General features: G+C 39.4%; 1 protein-coding gene across 9 annotated transcripts in view; it reads right to left on the bottom strand.

Moving 5' to 3' along the window:
- Positions 1–23583, bottom strand: part of ZBTB46 (zinc finger and BTB domain containing 46) — a 101172-nt gene that overhangs the window by 35199 nt on the left and 42390 nt on the right. For 8 of the 9 annotated variants that reach the window (XM_039498153.1, XM_039498156.1, XM_039498157.1 and 5 more), the window contains one exon: positions 3061–3336. The exons of the other annotated variant lie outside the window; for it this stretch is intronic. In XM_039498153.1, coding sequence (XP_039354087.1) covers positions 3061–3336 — 276 coding nt within the window. The remainder of the gene's footprint in view (positions 1–3060; positions 3337–23583) is intronic. 9 annotated transcript variants of the gene reach the window in all.

Below are 23583 nucleotides of genomic sequence, written 5' to 3'. Positions count from 1 at the left end.
TCATTGCATCCCTAACAGTGACAGAGTTATACCCCCATTAGAAACCTCATGAGTATGTCAAACAAAGAAAATACACTCTTACAACCTATTCCTCCTTACCTCAACCTTACTCAGAAAAGGGACAGCAAATATTACCAACACTATTTAGGTGCTCTTCTTACAATACTATTTTCTGGGTCAGGAAGACAACTGAATCAACAGATGGTTAAGATCCAACACACTTTCTTTTCTTTTTTTAAAGCTTCAGGATGAAAACCATCTAGAAATGCTTGGTGTTAGTGCACGTCATTTTCAGATTTGACAAAACAGAAAACAAAACTACAATTAATAATTATTATTTTTAAAGAACTTTGTTCATTGCCTTTTTTTTTTTTAATTACAGTTCCAAAGATTTAAATGATAAAATCCTCAACTCATGGGTTTGAGAAAGAAAGTAAAGAACTGAAATAATGGGAGGGGGAAAAATTCCAAAGATCGACTACTAACCTAAATTGCATGTTCTGAATGTATTAGCAGTGCCCTAATCACTTGATACATTATAACTTGTGAGTTTAATCCTAAACACGGATTTAAAAACAAGCTATCACTTATGGCTTTTTAACAAAAACAACAGAATATAAAGTTTAATGAGAAATTTTAGTGTATAGAGTTAAATATCACTAAAGAATTAACATTAAAAAGATACTCAAATTGAAGGGACCATTATAAAACAAGTACACTCAAAATTATGACAGTAGCTCCTAGTGATACATTAACAAACAGCAAGGAGTCTAATCAAATATAAAGAGGAGGTTCCCCCTCCCCACCAATTCCCTGCTTCAATCAGCTGTAAAATGAGTCTCCCCAGGCTTTTGGGCATGGTTGTGGCAAGAACTATAGACCAATTATCTTTTTCTCTTAACTCCAGAAGAAATTCATTTCACTTGCATGAAGACCAAGTAATTAGGGCCTATGTGGGTGAATTTCATGTGCTGGTGAAAGCGCAAGGATGTGAAATCAAATACCTGCCAATGTAGGGCCAAGATGAGGGGCTGCAGTGTGGCATCCTCCCAGAGCTGTTACTCTTGCCCATGAAGGCAGAAACTGCTTCATCATGCTATTACTCCTAGAAGCAGTGGCCATGACATATTGTCCATGTAACACTAATCCCAGGTCCCCTCCCTTGACCTGCCCTATTCCTAGCCTCCACCCACCTGTAGGCCTGGTGAGGAGACCCTTTCTACAGAATGCAAGGAGGGCAAAAACTCCCCTGTGCAGAACACTCTGCCTACAGGTTCCTCCACACAGTTGCAACAAGAGTTTAGGTGGTACAAAGGGCCATGTGCTGCTTCATTGCAATGGGGCCATCTGCACTCTAGGAGTAGTCTGAACAACAGAATATTCTACTTATTTACTTAGAGAGATTACCAAAGTAAAGAAACTACCCTAGCAATTAAAAAGAACAATGCAAAACATCACCCCCAAAACAAAAACAAATGAAACACAACTCCAAGTTGCAAACAAACAAATGAACAACAACAAAAAGATTACAACCACCAACTCCCTTTAGTTTTTCACTTTTAAAACCAGACTAACTTCAACAAAAAATTAAATTATTTTCATTTTGGGAATGAGAAGGAATATTAAGATTTGCCATTATGTTATTTTTAATTGCATTGCCACTGCACTGTAATTCATCATGCAATTCGGGTGATTGATTGCTAGCTTAAAGGTGACCTAAACATTTTGGCCTTCAAAAATAAAAATAAATAAAAATCAAATATGTGCTAAATGTTCTTTTCGCTTTGTTTATTTGGGTCATTCGCTGCCTTAATGATGTTGTTTTCCCCCACCCCTTTCTGGAAGTCGGAAGTGCATATACTGCTAATGGCCATCTTTTGCTTTGTACGATGCCCCGGCCAGTGTTCTGCTCCCCCACTACTGAAAATACCATCTCAGTACAGCATATATGGTTGTTATTTCTATTTTCTTCAGCCTACCAAAGTTTCATCTAAAACACTTTACAAAAGACATGCATAGAAGAAACTATAGAACTACCTTATAACATAGGCAAGCATATATACTCAAGTTCTTATTAATGGTGTGTACACATAACCAGTAGAGCATAACCTGAAGCAACCAGGAAATCATCCTATGAACTATGATGTTTCCACATACTTCAGACTTGAAGAAAGTATGTTTTAAGTTAAGAATAAACAGAATGGTCACGTTTATCCTGAAAAAGAGCATGGTGTAAGCTCAAAAGCTTGTCTCTTTCACCAACAAAAGTTGGACCTATAAAAGGTATTACCTCACCTACCTTGTCTCTCTACCATCCAGGGATCAGCACAGCTACAGCAACACTGTAAATGCTTTTACCCTGATTATTTGGGGATACTTAGCAAATGTGCAAGTGACTAGTTGCAAGATGCTATCAAGAATTTCCCTTCCTTCCTTCAATTCCAGTTTTTGTAATTATCAAATATTTGGTCCGAAAATAAAACCCCAAAACAAACAAGAAGTATCACTCTTTGTGCATAAGCATAGTGGAAGTCAGTATGGCTATAGAAACTGTATTAGTTCATTATCAAATACAGAAAATCCAAAGGAAGAAGCAAAAAAGGATTAGGCTTGTTGGGTCTACAAACATGACTACAGCTCTCATTTTATTTTTAAAATTTACTGGAGTGGCAGTTCCTTCCCACCTGGATTTAAGACTGATTCATTTTTTATCCAAATCCTACACAGCATCCCTTCTTTAACTGAAAAAGTCAAAGATTCCATATTCTCTAAATACGTAAAACCATGCTAGTGATTTGTCAATAAGCACAATGTCCAAATCAATGTAATAAATATCTCCCTAATACCTTTTGTATTTCCGACAATTGGTACTAGAGCTATGCTGCATAACACTACAGACAACAGGATTCTAAACCTCGTGGGATGTGCATTTATACAGAAGTTTAACATAGGTATAAATAGTAAAGGAGTAATAAATCTAGAGTGACCTGAATTTCCTCCTTTTACCCTAATTAGTTTTTAAATTAATCTTTAAGCAAAAATATAAAAGTATAAACTTACGAGATAAAGAATGTGTGCCTTTGGGTAAGTACTCGAATAGCAGAGAACTGTCCTCTCCCAGCATGTCAGCTTTCAGAGATAACAGGCTGTTCTTACTCATGAGGGCTGCGCGCAGGTTAGCAACTGTCGCAGCCTGAAGTGCATCATCCTTCTCTGGGGTAAGAGGCTGAGATAGGTAGCTAGCATCACCTCCTAGGAGTGCTTCATCAACATTTGCGTAAAGGTCTGATCTCTCCACTCGGTTATCTGAATTGCTGGGTTCTGTCACATCAGCACCTATGTAAATAAAAACACCATTAGAGAAACATACAAAGAATTCAAACTTTCAAGGTGAGATATCTACCACGTGCATTTCTAATCTTAGGACTAAACAGCTAGGCAACAATAGAACATAGGAAGAGGACCTATTGGTTTTGCTTTCATAAGTAGATGGTACAGAGTTCTGGTTTGGGTCTCAACTTTTATTGTCCGTTACATATTTTAATTTAAAACAGTTACACATTTTTACTCAACCCAAAACATGCAACTCACATGCTTCTAATGTCCAGACTACACAAAGATTAAAGCAAAAACTCTGTTAACGTTTTCTGTTGCCAACCACTAAAGACTTATTCTAATACATGGTGAGAAACAAATTTAGTGTGAGTAACTCTTCCACCCTTGAGAAAGCCTGAAGGTGAACTGCAATATTATATGACCCATAATCTTGAAACAGAAAGTGTGTACACGTTACAAATTATAAGAGATACATCAGAACCAATTCAGTTAAGGTTCTTCACCAGATCCTACCAACTTGGGTTGTAGTCTTCACTGTTGTCCTATGAAGCAGGTGGTTACATCACAGCTATCACAAACAATGTAGATGGATAATCAATGTAACTCACTGGATTATACTGAGCAATTCATATTTTGTACTACAGCAAGAGTTTCACTGACCATGACAGTTAAGATTTTATCATAGCAGGCTAGTACAGAAACTATTTTCAACCACTTTAAATTGTGGCTTTCCAGCTGAAATTTTCCAGGGTTGGTCTTTTCCCCAAGATGAAGATTTTGGAAAATCTGAGCAACAACAGGTCTACTACAATTCCATGTGGTCCCTAACGTCATTCATATTAAAAGTATACCATAAACTACAGTTGCACATCTATTATAAATGAAGTTTAACATGAGTACTTGTGAAAAAACTCTGACAAAACAGACCACCTGACATAGTTAATTGCCTCAGAAGTAAAAAATATAATGGACTATTACAACAATTAGCATAAGTGCAGAAGAACGAAAAGAATATTAGAAAATAATACACACGTATGTAAAGTTGTAAATATTACATTTGCATGTTTTTTATTCTACTAAAAATGACATCCATACCTTTAGCCATCATGATAATTATTTAAAATATTCCACAAAGGAATAATCTCCCAACAGAGCAACAGTGACCACACACACAACAAAGTTAACTAGCCATCAATTCAAAATAGCCAAACATACCCAACAAACCTAAAACCCAATCTCAAACACACAGCCATTGCCAAAATCCTGAATAAATGGACAGTCGGTGCAGCATGTCCTAAAAGTCAACAGATTATGGCTATTTTGGAAAGCCAGCAGGACATCACTGACAATGCCCCATCAAGGGGATTCTGTATCTCCGCAGAGTGCATGTGTGGCTGGACCATATAGGGAGAGAGGCAGTTTTTCCAGTAGACAGGTCCCAAATGATTTATTACTTTATAGGTCAAAACCAATTCTTTAAAATTCACTCAAACCAATAGGCAGCCAATGCAAATCAGAGTGCTGATGCTGTGTGCTCCCCTACAAGATATACCATTTAACAAGTGAGCTGTAGCAGTCTACACCAGCTTCAGTTTTCAAATGGATTTAATGTGTGGCCCCATAGAGAGCATATTATCATTTATATAGCAATTTCCATCACTACATCTCAAAGTGCTTTACAAAGGAGGTCAATCTTTATCCCCATTTTACAGATGGGGAAACTGAGCACAAAGGTGAAGTGGCTTGCCCAAGGTCACAGAGCAGGCTAACGGTAGAGCTAGGAATAGAATCCAGGTCTTGAGTTGCAATCTACTGTTCTATCCACTAGACCACACTGCTCTACATTACTGTAATGTAATTTTGAAGTGACAATGCTACGAACAACAGCAGCAAGATCCAAATCGGAGATCAAAGGTTGCAATCTCCTGTCTGAGAGAAGACCAAAAAACGACATATTGGTCACTGCTGTAATATGGAGTGTCTAAAAGCCACTGTGTTTTAAATGATGGTCTAAGACCATTCCAAAATTAAGAAACTAAGGATAGATGAATACTGTGACACTCTACACTCCAGGGGAGCACCCTGTAATCCCCATATTCATTTGTATATAATTTTGATGTTGCATACAAGGTATCCCTTGAAAGGTATCATGGGAAAAGTTATGATCTGCTGAAACCCATTGTTACATCTAAATATATATTATTAATGCATATGAAGTTATGAGAGTTGTGTTGTATGATTGTCACTAAAATATGCTATGGGTTTGGGAAGTGCCCAGATACTAGTGCCTCCAAAGACAATAACCAGGGAGATAACCAACACCTAGGCAAGTGTAGAACAACTATCAACAGCCACTGTCCAGCAAGGGAGCTACAATGCAATGACTCACTTGCACAAGGTCACACCAAGGGAACTGCTCAACCTTGCCTGGGGACTCAGCAGTGACCATGAGACATGCCTGGATTTGTGTTCTCCAATCACATGGGACTAGAGGTATAAAACAGAACAGAGTCACCCCATGCTGGGCCCTTTTTCCTCCCCCACCTACGCTGCAAGCAACAAGGATGTTGAGAAGACAGACTATTTCAACAGAGGAGACTGGCCCATGTTTAAGGGACAAACCTGTATATTAATGACTGTAAGAGCCAGTGGAGTGAGAACATTGCTTGATCTAAATACTGCCTAGTGTGATAAAGGGTTAAGGTTTAGACTGCGTGCTTATATTTTATTTTGGTAACCACTCTGACCTTCTGCCGATCACTTATAATCATTTAAAATCTATCTTTTGTAATCAATAAACTTGTTTTACTGTTTATCTTTACCAGTGAGTTTGCCTGAAGTGCTTGGTAAATATGCTCAAGTTACCAAGACTCATGTATGTCCACTTTCCATTCATGAAGTGGTGAACCAATAAATAAACTTGCATTGCTCAAGAAAGGGTCTCGGGCAGTGCAAAACGATATATGTCTGAGGTACAAGGCTGGGAGCTCGGGGGATTTGGCTCTGGTGCCTTTCTCTGTGTGATTCATGAATGGCTCTGGGAGCATTCATGTAATTTAGCTGGGTGTGGGGCTCCATGAGCGGTTGCACTGAGTGGTAACAGCACCTGCGGGGGTTTGCTGCTTGCCACTAGTAAGGCATTGTGAGAGACAACCCAGAATAGGGAGTAAAGAGGGCACAGCGGTTCCACAGTCCCAGGCTGCATCCCAGGGATTCCGTCACAAATACCTTCAACCAAAGGGGCTTATGTTATCTCTCCATATCATCCTAAACTGGACATCCTACAATTTAGCACCACCTGAGGTTTGTCTAGTTTGAGGTTTAACTCACCTGCCCTCCTCTATGACCTCTCATCTCAACCTGACTAAAACTGGCTAAAAGTGTTCAACAGCATTGTCCAGAGAAGGGGTTCTCAGCCTTTTTCTTTCCGAGCCCTCCCCCCCCCCAACATGCTATAAAAAAAACTCCATGCCCCACTTATGCCACAACAACTGTTTTTCTGTATATAAAAGCCAGGACCAACATTAGTGGGTAGCAAGCAGGGCACCTGCTCGAGGCCCCATGTCACAGAGAGTCTTGTGAAGCTAAGTTGTGCAGGCTTCAACTTCAGCCCCGAGTGGCAGGGCTCGGGGCCCCAGGCCACAGCCCCATGCGGTGGGGCTTCAGCTTCCTGTCATGGGTCCCAGAAAGTCTAATGCCGTCCCTGCGTGGTGGACCCCTTGAAACCTGCTCAAGGCCCCTCTGGGGGCCCCGGATGCCTGTTGAGACCCACTGGTCTAGAACACACAAGACAAAGCTGGCTTTCACCCTCATAAAAAAATACTTAAAATACTGTACTCCATGCCATCTTTGTGGCCTTCCTAGTGGCCACATGAATAAAAGGGGTGAAAGAGGAAACTCTGCAATACCCTACACTTGAAAGCCCTATTTGAGAAACACTGTGATCATGAGACTAAAGACTATCCCAAAACATTTGCATAACAATAGCAGAATTAAGGTTAATCATATGGATATCTTGGCTTTTAAGTGCTTAACTATGCAACTTGAAGTTTCTCTCAACAGTTTTTTTAAACAGAAGTGTATCTGAAGTTAGTTATTTGTGATATGCTCTGATATTTTGAGGTTTATTCTGTTAAACTGGATTGCATATATGAAGATAGAACAATAGCCTGCTCTTGTCCCATACCTACATCTTCCACTTCCTTCAAAAATGAACTATTTCCTTCAAAAATTCAACTATTCACTCCTCTGTAGTACTCAATCAACACTGTTGGAGATTTAGGGGAAATTAAAGGATGGCAATGCAAGCTTTGCAACTAACATGACAGCAGTGTTTAGATTCAGCTGGCAGACATATTCTCTCTCTCCCTCTGTAAAGCAGAACTATTTCTGATTATTCCCTCCCTCCCTCCCTCCCCATATTTTATTTCTGGAGAGTCAGCTCAACAGTCTTAGTTTCTTTTAGAAAAAAGTATTTTAAAAATTAGTTTTCCAAATTTAAAATGTTAATATTTAGCCACATTTTTATTAGTGTTTATAATTAGAGCATAAAAGCATTTTTAAAATGTCCCTTTAATCAAAATGATTAAAAAATAAAGTATCGCATGAAGAGATAAAGAAATGAAGAGAATTATGGCTAATTAAAAAGGCAATTTAACAAACATCTTTAAAACCTATTACTCCTACCAGCATTGTTTGTAGTGCATTTTGCATGAGGTGGCAAAGAATTCAGGCCTGAAAGGATGTTTGACAACAATGACTGTTGCCAAATATTGGGCAGTAAAACATTTCCAGTTTTCTCACTTCTTTTCCATAGCCAATTACAGATGCTGACTGACAGTTTCCAGAATGTGGTTCTGCATGCTGCACATAAACACTAATTGCCAAAACACAGGCAGATTAATTGTAACCACAAAAAGATATGAAGTATTCGTCAAAAGCCAAGATTACAGGCAGCCAATGAAATAGTTACTTTAGGGCTTCCAGTATTTATAGTTGAAATGACCTAATCAAATATACATTAAGGCAAAATAACTAATCACACTAACGTAATTACTAAAAAAATACAAAATAAAAATACAAAACAATAAACCCCAAACAAAGTCCCTCTTAATTAAGTTTGCAAAATCCCTCTCTCATCTGACATAACAGCTCTTCTAATCTGCTAGCAAAGAATCATATGAACCTAAAGTATCCATCGCTGCCCAATTAACTAATGCGGGGTGGAGAACTTACGGCAGGCAGGCCAGATCCAGCACACTGCTGCATTTCATCTAGCCCGCGGCTAGTCTCCACGCTGCAGGCCAGAAGCCCTGGGTCTCGGCACCCCCCGGGGGTCTGGAGCAACGAGCACCAGCTCACCCAGCTGCATGGGAAAACTGGGGTTGCCAAGCCATTAAAAGTACGGTCGGCTCTGCACAGCTCCCAGAATGTCCCTGCGACCCCTAGGAGCAGGGGCAATCAGGGAAGCTCCACATGCTGCCTCCGCCCGCAGTGCCGGCTCTGCAGCTCCCATTGGCTGGGAACTGCGACCAATGGGAGCTGCGCCTGCAGGAAGCATGCACAGCTCCCTAGCCCCTCTGCCTAGGGGCTGGACATGGTGGCCACTTCTGAGAGCATCACAGAGGCAGGAAGCCTGCCTTAGCCCTGCTGCACCACCATAAATACCTGCACCCTGAACCCCCTGCCCCAGGTCTGAATCCCCTCCCACACCCTGATTCCCTCCCAGACCCTGCACCCCCACCTGCACCCCAACCCCCTGTCCTGAGCCCTCTCCTGCACTCAAAGTTCCCCCTGGAGCCCACACCCCAACCCCCTGCCCCAACCCTGAGCCTGCTCCCGCACTTCAAACCCCTTGACCCCAGCTCTACCCAAGCCCACATCCCCAGCCGGAGGCCTCACCCCTTCCCACATCCTGAACTCCTCATTTCTGGGCCCACCCCTGAGCCTAGCCACAAGCCTCCGCACCCCCCGCGGGGCTGGAACTGCAAGAAGCCTCCTCACCCCCCGCGGGGCTGGAACTGCAAGCACCGGCTCGCCGCGCTGCAGAGGAAAGCCCTGAGCCTTCATGACCCCTCCCCTTTCTTCCCCCCTCCCCCGCAGGGCTGTGTGTGGCCAACTCATTTTTCCTGTGTGTCAGTGACCCTGATAGAAAAAGGGTTCCCAACCCCTGAACTAATGAGTTCATCAGGGCCCTTCAAATTCAAGTCAACCAAATTCCAGTAATTTTTTTTTTTTAAATTATCCAAGGAGAGGAGGAATGTAATAAGCCTTAATTCACCTAATGTTTATGGTATGTGTATGCTGCAGGTGAAGGTGTGACTAAGCATACCACGCTAGCTTTTATCTAGCTAGTACTGTTGATAATAGTCATGTAGATGTGACAGCAAGGACTTCAGCATAGGCTAACAACCTGACTACAACACATCAGGAAACCTGGGTACATACCTGGGTTAGTAGCTTGAGTTGTCACATCTTCACTATTACGGTTATCCATGCAAGCTAGATTAAATCTAGCACAGATATGCCTACTCATGCTACACTCACACCTTCACTTATAATGTAGACACACCCTCAATGAGAGCTTAAATGATATTTGCTTGCCAAAGAGAGGCATTTCTCTGCATCTTTTTGTATCATTCACAGGAAATCCTGGTTAGCGCCAGAAAATTACACATGGAATTAAAATGCTGTTCTGAAAAACTGAGCTCATTAGTATCTGCTAATAATTCTCCCACAATTATTCCACTGCCCCACCCTCATTTCCAGACACTGAAGCTTTCAGAAAATCTTTATTAGGAAATTCAGTTTGCTCAAAGATTTTTTTTTTTTTTTTTTTTTAAAGCATGAGGTTCCTTTTAACAGCTTCTGCTATACTGTAGGTCATACACGCCTGAAACTCCAAAAGCAGTGTTTAACTGGGAAAATCCTTATTTACACATGAAGTCCAATTTGGAGACAGATCACACATTCTAGCTGAATAGTGCACGACACACACACTTCATCCCTAACTATGCTGACCACGGTAAGCATTAGCACAATTCTAGAAACAGTGTTTAAGCAGTTTAACAGAGTGGCTGGAGTAGCAGTTTCCTAAACCAACACAGACAAAGCCCTCTGCACATAAATTTCTACTTGGATAGAAGTGAACTGGACACTATTTTTGCTGAGGAGTACAAGTGACAAGAAACCAGTTTTTTGTTCTTTGGTAGGTACATAAGATAGTTAAACTTTTATGACTGCTGCTGCACACCGAGTGGATGTTTTTAGAGAACTATCCACAATGACTCCAAGATCTCTGAGTGTTAACAGTTAATTTAGACCCCATACTTTTATATGTATAGTTGGTATTACGTTTTCCAATATGCATTACTCTACATTTATCAGGGCCACCCAGAGGATTCAGGGGGCAAGGCAATTTCGGGGGCCCCTTCCATAAAAAAAAAGTTGCAATATTATATTTTTTACATTTCCAAATACATGATACTAACCAGTGAAATACATTCAAAAATTAATTTTAATCATTTGAAAATATTGTTTCATAAACAGTGGTTGAGCAAGTTCAGCTACTATTTCTGAAACTGTTATGACACATTTGGTTCTGTTGTTGGTTACTAATTTGGAAGTCCATGTCTGAGGTCAGACTGTTTACCAACTCCAGGTAAATCACAGAATGATAGGAATGTTGGGCTGGAAACAGTCTCAAGAGGTCACCTGTCCATCTCCCACACTGAGGCAGGATTACATATACCTAAGAAATCCCTGACAGATGATTGTCTAACTTGTTCTTTAAAACTTCCAGTGACAGGATTCCACAGCCTCCACAGGTAACCTGTTCCAGTGGTTAACTATCCTTATAATTAGAAAGTTTTTTTTCTAATATCTAACCTAAACCTCCCTTGCTACAAACTAAGCCAATTACTTCTTGTCCTACCCTTGGTGGACATGGAGAACAATTGATCACTGTCCTCTTTATAACAATCTTTTCTGAGGAGATGTGTCACAGCCATGTGATTCAAGATGCCATATCACTGAGATCTCAGCATATTTTGAGTGTATTATGCAAAAGGATACCACAAGAACAACAAATGCTGTTGTGACTATTAGGTTATAATTCTCAGTATGGTTGTTGCAAATATCTTCTAGCTGTTCTTTCAGCATTCCAGCCAAGTAGACCTGAGCTCTTTCGACTGAGCTATGTCTAGAAGGGCTGTAATGTAACGTTTCAAAAGAGCAAGCTTACACTTTGAATAACTTCCCTAGAAAACCTAGTGTCGCTACTGAACCCTTTCCCACAGGGATATTTGATCAGCTAATCTCCAGATAGAACACACAATTCTCATTCTGTGCAGCTATACAGTTATCTTGAACACTTAGCATGACGTGTTCTTGATAACTGTAGCATGAAAGAAGCAAGAGCCACATGTCAGAACACGTTACTCAGGTGTCACATCAGGTCAGACTGAGGACACTATTGGGATTTGGTACCTCAAGAAAATGTAGCTGATGCAAAATGGAGTATGGTCTTAATCACTAAGGTTGTGTCTACACTGCCACTTTCAGCGCTAAAACTTTAGTAGTTCAGGGGTGTGAAAAAAGACACACCTCTGAGCGACAAAAGTTTTAGCTCTGAAAAGCGCCAGTATAGACAGTGCTTGCTCCCAACGATAAAACTACCACCCCTCGTTTGGGGTGGTTATTTTTTTTAATCGCCAGGAGAGCTCTCCCCCCGGTGATAAAGCGTGACGACACTGCCCACGTCACAGCGCGGCCACGTGGACGGTGTAGACATACCCTAAACCTCTCCCTATATTCTGCAGAAGTCCAGTCACCAAACTGAGGGTTTAGAGCCATAATGGAATGGCACTGAAATGCAGCTGATACGTTTGACTTGAAAGGCAAGGAGCTCAATGACCACTTCAAAACTCTCAAGTTGCTAATTTTGGACCCAATGCAAAAGATCCTACATTAAAAGAGGATGATTCCAATGGAGGAAGTCTAAATACAGTCACTAACCTTTTAAGAATTTCTTTGCAGACTTCCATGTTAACTTCAGAATCAGTCTAATGGGAAGCTATGGAGGATGACAGGTATAACTTAACTTAAGCCTCCTGGATCTGATAGCTTGAGTGACATCTGTGAGCAGACAGTAATGCATTTACGTCAATCATACTACTTTGAAGGAAGACAGGTAGTGCTCATGTCTGTCCATGATTGACATCAAGATGACACTTGGGTTAGAGCATGTAGCTGTTGGGTTGCTTCAAGTCTTCGGACATCTTATAATAATTGCAATTAATAAAATATACAGGTTTAGAGACCCTTAAAAAAGCAAATACCAAATTTCACATCAATTTTTAAAGGATCAAAAACTTAGCATTAAACACTGCAGACCACGCGCGAGATGCAAATTTATTTAAAACATTTTGCTCTAAAAAAAAAAATAGCAACTTGACCTTGGACATGCATTTCTCACTCAAGCCATATAAAAAGTCATTACTTCCCTCCCCCCTCTTTCTTTGTTTTACAATCACTGCCTCATATTTGGATTAGAAAATGGTATTACTATGCTCAATGCAAAAAAAAAAAGGGGGGGTGCTAATATTTCTGGACCATATACAAAAGAATGCTACAGGAGAACAGAATATTTTTTAGTTTAGTTATCCTGTCTCAATAATCATCCACCAAACCTATGTCACGTAACCAATGAACCAAAAACTGTTCTGTCCTTGATTAAAATTTACTGCTGCAATAAGGAGAAGAGCAAGTTCATGAACTATGTTACAATGCTGATAGAAGTTGACACAGATAAATGAAAAATTTAATTAAACTATGGGAGCGGTATCTGTGAGAGTGAACATTTAAAACCCACCTTCATCAACTAAAACATATTAGCATCCTGGACAATTATTTGCAGCAGAAGTCAGATTTAATAAGTTTTTTAGATAAGGCTCTATTTATAAAAAGAATGTACTGTCCAGAAAAACATGAAGTATTTACCCCTTGAAGTTTCCAGTGAAGAATTAAAACAAAAATAAGATGTGATAATGTGACCCTAAAAATATCAGAACAAAAAACAAGAAGGCTACATAATTCCAATCTTCAAGAGCCTGAAAAATGTACCTGATGCTTTTTAAATAACTAAACCTATTACCCTGGAATATCTTAAAAATATATGGATTCCCTTCGAAAGTGATTAACATCTTCAAAGATATGTATGCTGGCAATAAGTGTTGTGTTCGCCATGAAGGACAGCAGAGCGAGTGGTTCCATGTGAGAACGGGAGTTAGACAAGGGTGCGTTATTTCGCCCATTCTATTTCTTGTGGTCATAGATTGGGTGATGCGGAAAGCCACTGAAGATAGGCCAAGAGGGATCACATGGGGACCCTCTGGTCATATTGAAGACTGTGACTTTGCGGACGACATCGCCCTGATTTCAAGCTCTCAGATGGACCTCCAAGAGAAGACTGATAGAGTAGGTAGAGCAGCAAGGTGCGTAGGACTTAATATCCATGCCGGTAAGAGCTAGACATTGAATATTTTAGTTATCAGCATATATATTCTTGGGTGCTTTATATCTGGTAGAATACGAGACCTATGGACAACTTCAGACAAATAAGCCTACAGAACTTTAAAGAAAAAGGGGGAAAAGATAAAGGTGGGAACTTTAAATAAACAGAAGGTACTGAAACACTAAGTTATAATTCACTGTTAAAAAAAAAAAAGTAATGTATTTATATAGCACTCCCCCCTAGAAAGACCGAAGCTTCTTTAGAGCTAGAGAGCAGTATTAAGATAGGTCCCATATGCACATTCTAGAGTAAATAAATAAGAGTTAAATATAAACAACTTTTGTGTCAACCTCTGTTTTAACACTTATGTAAGAAAATAACTTGGACAGTCTACAACTCTGTTTTATCTTCAATAAAAAAGAATATCTAAAGCCCACAGCTGAATAATAATAATAAAAAAGATAGGATTCCATAATAAAAAAGGTCCAAAATCCAAAAGACATTTTCTTTCAAATACTTTCCCTAATAATATGCACTATTATCATAGTATTATATTAAGTTCCATACCTAGCATTTATGGCCAGCCTATTGTTGCTGGAAAGTCAAGCAAGTTCTAAAATATTTAGGCCCCAAGTCTGTGAACACATACATGCTTAACATTATGAAAGTGAAGTCAATCAATGGGATTGATGTCAGGAGGGTCTACTAATACGCATAAGAACATAAGAAAGGCCGTACCGGGTCAGACCAAAGGTCCATCTAGCCCAGTATCTGTCTACCGACAGTGGCCAATGCCAGGTGCCCCTGAAGGAGTGAACCTAACAGGCAATGATCAAGTGATCTCTCTCCTGCCATCCATTTCCATCCTCTGACGAACAGAGGCTAGGGACACCATTCTTACCCATCCTGGCTAATAGCCATTTATGGACTTAGCCACCATGAATTTATCTAGTCCTCTTTTAAACATTGTTATAGTCCTAGCCTTCACAACCTCCTCAGGTAAGGAGTTCCACAAGTTGACTGTGCGCTGCGTGAAGAAGAACTTCCTTTTATTTGTTTTAAACCTGCTGCCTATTAAAACTCTACTACATGCACAAATATTTGCAGGATTGAGGCCTTCTGATTGTATGGTTCATTATTTGTAATACAACATTTTTTACAGTGTTATAACATGTTATTTATAAAACGTATTCTTACCATTTTATTGCATGTTCTTTAAAATAGACAAGACTAGAAGAACTACTAGAGAACTTAGATTGTAAATGCTAGTTTAAAGATAGGTGACATTAACAGATGACAGTTTAACAGATGACATCGGATTGATACTTAGAGTACAAGCCTTACTGTATCTTGATAAATTCATCTCATTTTGGGGTTTTCTGATATGTAAGCCAATTTACAGAAAGGGACATGTCCTTTTCATCCACTCCCAACGCTCTCTATATAATTATCTGAAGGCAATTTACAAACTTGTGTGGGAGTGGGAAGTGAAAATACGTTGGGAGGCAAGGGGAACATATCTGGACTGCCAAAGTCAGACTTTCAGTGTATGAATAAATCAAAAAGATTAAAAATGACTTCTGCATAATTGTACTTGCAAGATGCTAGCAAGCAGCACCCAGGAAGTTGAACGGAGGAATTCTAACACCACAAGGAGAGTAAAACTGCCCTCAAAGGGTCAGATTCTGATATCCTTAACCATGTTGAATAGTAATTTATTCTAAAGGTAGCCCTACTGAAGTTAATGGTACTTTTTGTGGAGTACGGCATTACTCAACATAACGGGGGGTATCAGAGTCTGGCCCAAAGTCAGCATCAAAGCTGCATGCCAAGTAAACTGTGGCAAACACTGTCAAAATGAATACCCTTGATGTTGGAAAGAGACAAAGTACAGCTCTTTGTACTTATAATGGTAATTCTGCAGACAAAAATAGGAGGTATTTTATGGGAGCCAGTCTGACAACTATATGAAAGTAGTTGTCAGTAGTTAAGGTGCCTTTCAAGTCCAAAGCCCCAAATCAGCTGAGAGAGAAAGGGCAGGAAAGATGAAAATTAAAATTAGTCTTTCAGAACTAGAACTTTCTGATAAAGCAGTTTGATTTCTGGAGGTCTGCAATGGGATGAAGACAGTTTTTTGGTATGATTCTGAGACACTGTCATATTAATTTACTATCATCAACCTATTTATGGGTACATGATGAAATCTTCAATGGAGAAGTTCTCTCTCTCAATTATATGACCAAAAAAACCAGAGGGTGCCTGTAAAAGAATGACTGTCCCAGCTACATCACATGGTCTAATGCCATTAGGAGATAAAGTTTCATCTTCTGATCCAGTGAGGTTTCCTGATCAATTAAGAAAATTAGTAAAACCTCAATCAACAAAATTATGTCTTCACAAAATAAAGAGTCTTCACATTAAATTTGATATTTTTTATATTAAATGGTGATGCATCCAACTCTCAGATGACAGACTGAAGATGGGCATGGGAAAGGGAGAGTGTTGTCTGTGGCTATGTTAAAAGCTTTGAAGAAATTTGACTGAATTACAAACTCAGGAAGAGAGCTGAAAACCCCTTCCTAAAATGCCTAAAAAGCATAACATTGTTACATCAGAAGATACAGACCCTGGAAAATAATCTTAAATATTGTAATCTTAGAGAGATTTAAAGAAGTGATGGATAGCAAGCGTGTAATGTTTTACCTCATTTGACAGAAATGTCCTTTTGATAAAAAGCTTTGGCTCCCTTTGCAAATAACAAATGCATTTAGAATGCCGTATACATTTATAAATTACTGCTAGGTACTTCATCTAAACCAGCTTTATGCCACACCTTTAAACTTAGTTATAACTTTGGTTTTGGATAAGTGCCATATTACAAGTAATATTTGGAAGTACTGGGGACATATTTTGTATCAAGGGAAGAAAATACATATTTTCCCAAATACTGTTTGGAAAGTGCAAACTCAAAGGAAAACAGTTAATATTCTTGAAATCAGTTTGTTTCTTTGAGGATTGATGCTAAGGCTTTGTTTCCTACTAAACTGCAATGGTAGTTGATGGAGGTAAAATTAGATTTAGACACTAGAATTTTTTTTAATCTGCACAATCCAAGCAGCATGAAGACCAAGAAAAGACAAGTATATGAGACTTAGATTAAGAGTCTAATCAAAACCAGGAATGTCAAACTAAAAATATGATTTGTGTGTGCATCTGATGTATAGATATTTCTCTCTCATGTTAAAATACTATGTGATACCCTGTAGATCTGAGACTAAATTAATATTACTTTTTTCTATTTCTGGTTAACTGAATTATTTTCGTATATTGATGAATACATTAGACAGAGGTGTGGGCTTTTCCTCATCTTTTTTAATCAATGTGCACACTGTATTAATTTATTTTAGCTATAATAAAAATAAAACATTTCAAAAATAATGTTCTCTATATTTTGGAGAAATGGAGGGGAAGATGATACACAACAAACAAGCTTTACAGAAAAAATAAAGCATTAATATGGACTCCTTTTATGGCTAAAACTGTTGCCACATCCAACTCTCAAAATCAGGGTTAGACCCCAAATTTGCTCACCCTGATATGTAAGGCTCCCCATTATAACTTGACTGTTTAAAAATGACATCATGCCACTTGGTAATAAGGAAACATGTGCCATTGGCTAGCGTCTGCTAATTTACAAATAGAAGTCCTTTGATTGGCCAGTGAGCATCCAATGTGACCATATAGGAGACTGACTGCTGTCAGTGGAGAGCAAACACAATTCTACCACATGTGCTGTATGAAAGTCTTTGTTGAAAGTTCATGTGGATCCTGACTGAGAGCAGACAACAGAACGGATATTGAAGGTGTGTGTTGACTTCTGAATTTTATTTCTGTTAAGTTTCTTGGAAAAGTCAACGTCTATAAAATCCTCATGTTTGCGTAAAACAGAACTTTTAATTGGAATTTAATGTCAGTTTACAGGTCTTAAGCAAAGTTTCAAAAACCCATTTATTTATTTATGTATAGATACATACTAGTAAACCTAAATTTGGGGTTTATCTTGGCTCCTACACCCCGCTTACCCCTTCTTCTCCATATACAGCAGGGTGGGGACAGAGATGGAGAGAGACAGAGAGCCTGAGGCAGCAGCTGCTGTCTCAACTTCCTGATCCACTTAAAAAGGACAATGTACTTAAGAGTGGGTCAGCTTACTTAAAGGGGCAGTGTGCATTTCTCTCTCCCACACAGAAGGTGTGTCTCTGTCTCTGTCTGCTATGCTATCTCTCCTCCCTCCATTCCTGCTGCCTTGTAGAGTGAGAGGCTATATTAACGTGTTAACCCTTGAGGGCTCAGCCCAGAGCTAGTTCATCATTTAGCACAGGGGTTCTCAAACTGGGGGTTGGGACCCCTCAGGGGGCCACGAGGTTATTACATGGGTGGTCGCGAGCTGTCAGCCTCCACCCCAAACCCTGCTTTGCCGCCAGCATTTATAACGGTATTAAATATATAAAGAAGTATTTTTAATTTATAACGGGGGGAAGGCCCCACTCAGAGGCTTGCTATGTGAAAGATGTCGCCAGTACAAAAGTTTAAGAACCACTGATTTAGCAGCAAGGCATTCCCAGGGAAATATCCCACCCGCTTCCACCCTCTAACTTCATCACCTCAACCAAGCTTCACAATCATCATAGTACACGTGAACAGTATTAAATTGTTTGTTTAAAATGTATACTGTGTGTATATCTATATAATATATAGGTTTTTGTCTCGTAAAAATTTTTTTCCTGGAACCTAACCCCCCCTCCATTTACATTAATTCTTATGGGGAAATTGGATTCACTTAATATCGTAGCGCTTAAAGTCGCATTTTTCAGGAACATAACAACAACGTTAAGTGAGGAGTTACTGTATTTTACCTCAGGATGGCTCTCCAGGGTGAGGCGGCAAATAATCCTTAGTTGGCAAAAATGAAAACTCCTAGCAGACATAACTTTTCTACAGGTCACTATTTATTAAGCAGAGCTACTAATTTCACTTACTGCAGTTAATTTGTATGACAGAATTCAGGCACATTATACTGGATTCTTGGTTATCACACTTTTGAGTTTTGTTGGCTTAAAGTGTGTGTGTGTGTGTGTGTGTGTGTGTGTGTGTGTGTGTGTACACACACACACAAAGAGCTGTGAATAGGATAAAAATGTGCAATATGTTCTATAAAGATATATAAATATATATATATATAAAGATATATTCCTGGTTATTAAAGGAAAGCAACAAAAGCCTTATTTGCATAACAATTCACAGCTTTATTACAGAAAGGCCCAAGCCAACATGAATATTCAAGCACAAATTTTTTCTAAGAACCTCTTTTAAACATGATATATCTTCTGAAGTACAACTACAATTAACTGAAACAGTAATTTGACTAAGTTATCTCCTTGGGGCTGTACTTCACTTTCACTAGGTTATGGGTTCTACAGAAACTTTTTACTGTGGTCCATGCTGGGATGTGGAGCACTCTCTCATCTGCACTGCAGGCTGGCTTTGGATAATCCATTAAGTATCATTTTGGAAAATGTAGCTAATAGCATTTGAAATCTGCCATCTATTGCTGGGGACCCAGAGGGAAAACGTCAAAGCTTGCTAGGCCAGCTACTCCATTTATTTTGTCTTTGCTAGAAATTTCTAGAGCGTCCTTTGAATAAGTTGAGAATGCACTGTAGTACCATCTCCCTGAGTATTTGAACAATTGAACTTCTAGAATACAAGTAGTTCAAAGTGCATATCATTTGAAAGGTAAAGTTCTGCTATATTTGCAATAAGGTCTTGAATATGGTCTATGAATTGGTTGCCATAGGCCATTAATGATTTCCGTATTACCTATGCAACAAATACATTTTTAATAGAAAATCTAAAATCCTATTCAATTTCTAAAATGAAAGGTGTTCATGTGGAATATACCTGTTCTTTCAATACACAACTCCAGATGTCTGAATGAACACAAAAAAGACAAGACAATTTCAACAACTCTCCAAAAATCTAGATTTGTAGAGTATCTGAAAACAGTATTTCAAATTCTAAAAAAATTTAACACTAAGCCTTTTTGAAGCATGCTAAAAAGATTTGGGTTTGCCCCTAGACTAGGCATGTTTTAGCAGAAGTTTAGTTTTTAAAGGATATTCATTTGAATACAAAAATGCATATTTTAGGACAGATCACTTAAATACCAAGTACTTTAGCCCATCTGAGGATAAGCTGATTCCCCCTATTGACACATTACAGAGCAGCTCAAATATTGGCAGGAATTATATTTTCACATGCAGAATCACAGAAATGTTGGGCTGGAAGGGACCTCAAGAGGTTATCTTCTAGTCCAGGGGTGGGAAACCTATGGCATGGGTGCTGAAGGCGGCACGCGAGCTGACTTTCAGTGGCACTCACACTGCCCGGGTCCTGGCCACCAGTCTGGGGGTCTCTGCATTTTAATTTAATTTTAAATGAAGCTTCTTAAACATTTTAAAAGCCTTTTTTACTTTACATACAACAATAGTTTAGTTATATATTATAGACTTATCGAAAGATCTTCTAAAAATGTTAAAATGTATGACTGGCACGCAAAACTTAAAATTAGAGTGAATAAATGAAGATTCGGCACAGCACTTCTGAAAGGTTGCCGATCCCTGTTCTACTCCATCTCCCTGCACTGAGGAAGGATTAAGTAAACCTAGACCTAGATATTTATCTAACCTGTTCTTAAAAATCTCCAATGATGGAATTCCAGCACCTCCCTTAGAAGCCCATTCCAGTGCTTAACTATACTTATAGTTAGACAGTTTTTCCTAATATCTAACCTAAATCTCACTTGGCGCAAACTAAGAAGCTTACTTCTTTTCCTACCCTTTGGTAGCCATGAAGAACAGATTACTCTGCTCTTTACAACAACCCTTTACATATTTGAAGAAATCTCCCCTTAATCTTTTCTAGACTAAACATGACCATTTCTTCCAATCTTTCCTCAGATGTCCTGTTTTCTAAACCTTTTATTTTTGTTGCTATTCTCTAGACTCTCTCCAATTTCTTAAAGGGTGGTGCTCAAAACTGGACACAATACTGCAACTGAGGCATCACCAGTGCCAATTAGAGCAGTACAATTACCTCCTGTGTCTTACAATACAACACTCCTGTTAAAACATCTCATAACACTAGTCTTTTTCGCAACAGCACCATATTGTTGACTCTCATTCAATATGAGATCCACTAAAACAGCTAGATCCTTGTCTGCAGTACTGCTGCCTAGCCAGGTATTCTCCATTTTGTATTTGTGCATTTGATTTTTTTGTCCTAAATACATTACTTTATACTTGTCTTTACTGAATTTCATCTTGTTGATTTCAGACTAATTCTCCAATTTATCAAGATCACTCTGAATTATATTCCCAGGCACCAAAGTGTTTGCAACTCCTTCCAGATTGGTGTCATCCACAAATTTTACAAGTCAAGTATCAGAGGGGTAGCCGTGTTAGTCTGGATCCGTAAAAGCAGCAAAGAGTCCTGTGGCACCTTATAGACTAAGCTCATGCTCCAATGTCTGTTAGTCTATAAGGTGCCACAGGACTCTTTGCTGCTTTTACAGATTTTACAAGTGTACTTTCTACTCCATCATCCAAGTTGTTAATGAAAATATTGAATAGGATTGGACACAGGACAGCCCCCTGTGGGACCTCTCTAGATATGTCCTCAAAGTTTGAAAGAGAACCATTGATAACTACTCTCTGATTATGTCTTTTCAGCCAGTTGCACATTCACTTTATAGTACCGTATATACTGGCTCATAAGCCAAATTTTTTTAGTGAAAAAGGGAAGCACCAGAGATGGGGATCAGCTTATGAACAGGTATAGAGAGGGAGAGATGGGACACAGCCTCTCCCCCCAACAAAGGGAGCAAGAAGAGGCAGCACAGCCAGCAGAGGCAGAAGGGAAGAGGCGGGGCCAGAGTCTCTCCACTTCTGGCCACGCTGCTCTGCCCCCAGCCTCCAAAGCAGCTGCAGCTCTGAGGCTGGCAGGCTGCAGCCATGTCCCTCAGCCCCACCCCCCAGAGCAGGCGGTGGCCACGCCATCTGTCCCGCTGGAGCACGCTGCGGCCGTGCCGCCTGGCCTGGCCCAATGAAACGTGCTGCGACCACGCCACCTGGTCTGGTCCACTGAAGCAGGCTGTGGCTGTGCTGCCCAGCCTGCCGGAGCAGCTCCAGCCAGGTCAGAGGCATCCTCCCCTGGCCCTCCCCAGATAAGGTGAGAAGGGATGGGATGGGGATAGTGTGGGGGTCCTGGGCTAGGGGTGGGGTCATGTGGGGAGTGGTCACGGGGGTTACTCCCCTGACTCCCAGCTTCTCCACTCCAAAAAATTTCCCCACCAGTTGCTGTCCCGGCCCGTCAGTTTATTTAGGTTTACCTCTGTGCCTGCGGACGCTCGAGGTAAACAAACCATCTTGGCCCCCCAGCGGCTTACCCTGATGGCCCGGGAGCTAAAGTTTGCTGACCCCTGAATTATAGGGTCATCTTATGAAAGGGTTATAAAAAATTTCCATTTTTTACTTATCTTGGGGGGGGGGGTCGTCTTATAAACAAACCGGCTTATGATCGAGTATATACGGTATTTAATCTAGACCGTATCTCCCTCATTTGCTTAAGAGAATGTCATGTGTAAAAGCTAATGTCTTTTAACACAGTCCATGATTATTATTACATATAATAATCTATTATAATTACATGTTTCGTACATATAAATCTGAAAAATAAATTATTTGGTCAGACACACAAGTCTCTTTCCACACTACAAAACTAAATTATGAAAAAAAATTATTACCGGTAAAGTACCAATGATAGCTTGATTGGCTTTCAAAAGGAAGACTCCATGTTACAGACCACAGACCTTTTCACCAAATTAGAAAACTTCCTCCAACACTCTCACAAGACAGAAATAATTTAAATTCAGGTTTAACAGATTAACAAATAATCCATAGGAATTTAAGGATAATTCACCCTCCTTTAACATGACATGGTACCATTCTGCAATACTGCAAATGCTAGTTTACTACTGTATGTTTATTTAATCCCTTGAATCTTAAATATTTCCTAAAATTCTAGACAAAGTGTATTATATTATAAGTTTCTCAGTGTTGAGACCTTATCTGCCTTTATTTTTTTACAGGACCGCACAAAGCTATGATAAAATATAAATAAATGATGTTACCACTGAATGACAGGTGCACTGGGGCTAATGGCCCCCATTGGATTAGCATTTTATTTCAGAATGTTGAGATTTTCAAAATCCTTTTTAAAATAATTATTTTGTTTTAAGAAGTGATCAATACTCAGAAAAAGCAGTAGTAACTACACTGTACTTTTAGATGTCAGATTTTTTTCAGATTGCAGACCACTGAATTCAAAAAATGAACTCCTACATATCAGACATAAATGCAAAATTGCCCCTTCCATTATAAAGATGAAAATACTGAACAGTCTACAGGAATGTGTGATTCACAAAACATGAGAAAATACTTTAACAGTCTGAACATTTGACTCACATTTTAAAATATTCTCTATTCATTCAGTATTCAAAAAAGGTTATAACTAAGAGAAAAGGCTGGATTCAAAGATTAAAATGGTAATATAATTTTTGTTTAAAAGTTGGATAAGTATAGATTAGGGAATGGTATAGCCTCAACTCAAGAGGC

Source organism: Mauremys reevesii, linkage group 13 (assembly GCF_016161935.1).
Source record: "Mauremys reevesii isolate NIE-2019 linkage group 13, ASM1616193v1, whole genome shotgun sequence".
Classification (NCBI taxonomy): domain Eukaryota; kingdom Metazoa; phylum Chordata; order Testudines; family Geoemydidae; genus Mauremys; species Mauremys reevesii.
This window is presented reverse-complemented; position numbering and strand designations above follow the sequence as displayed.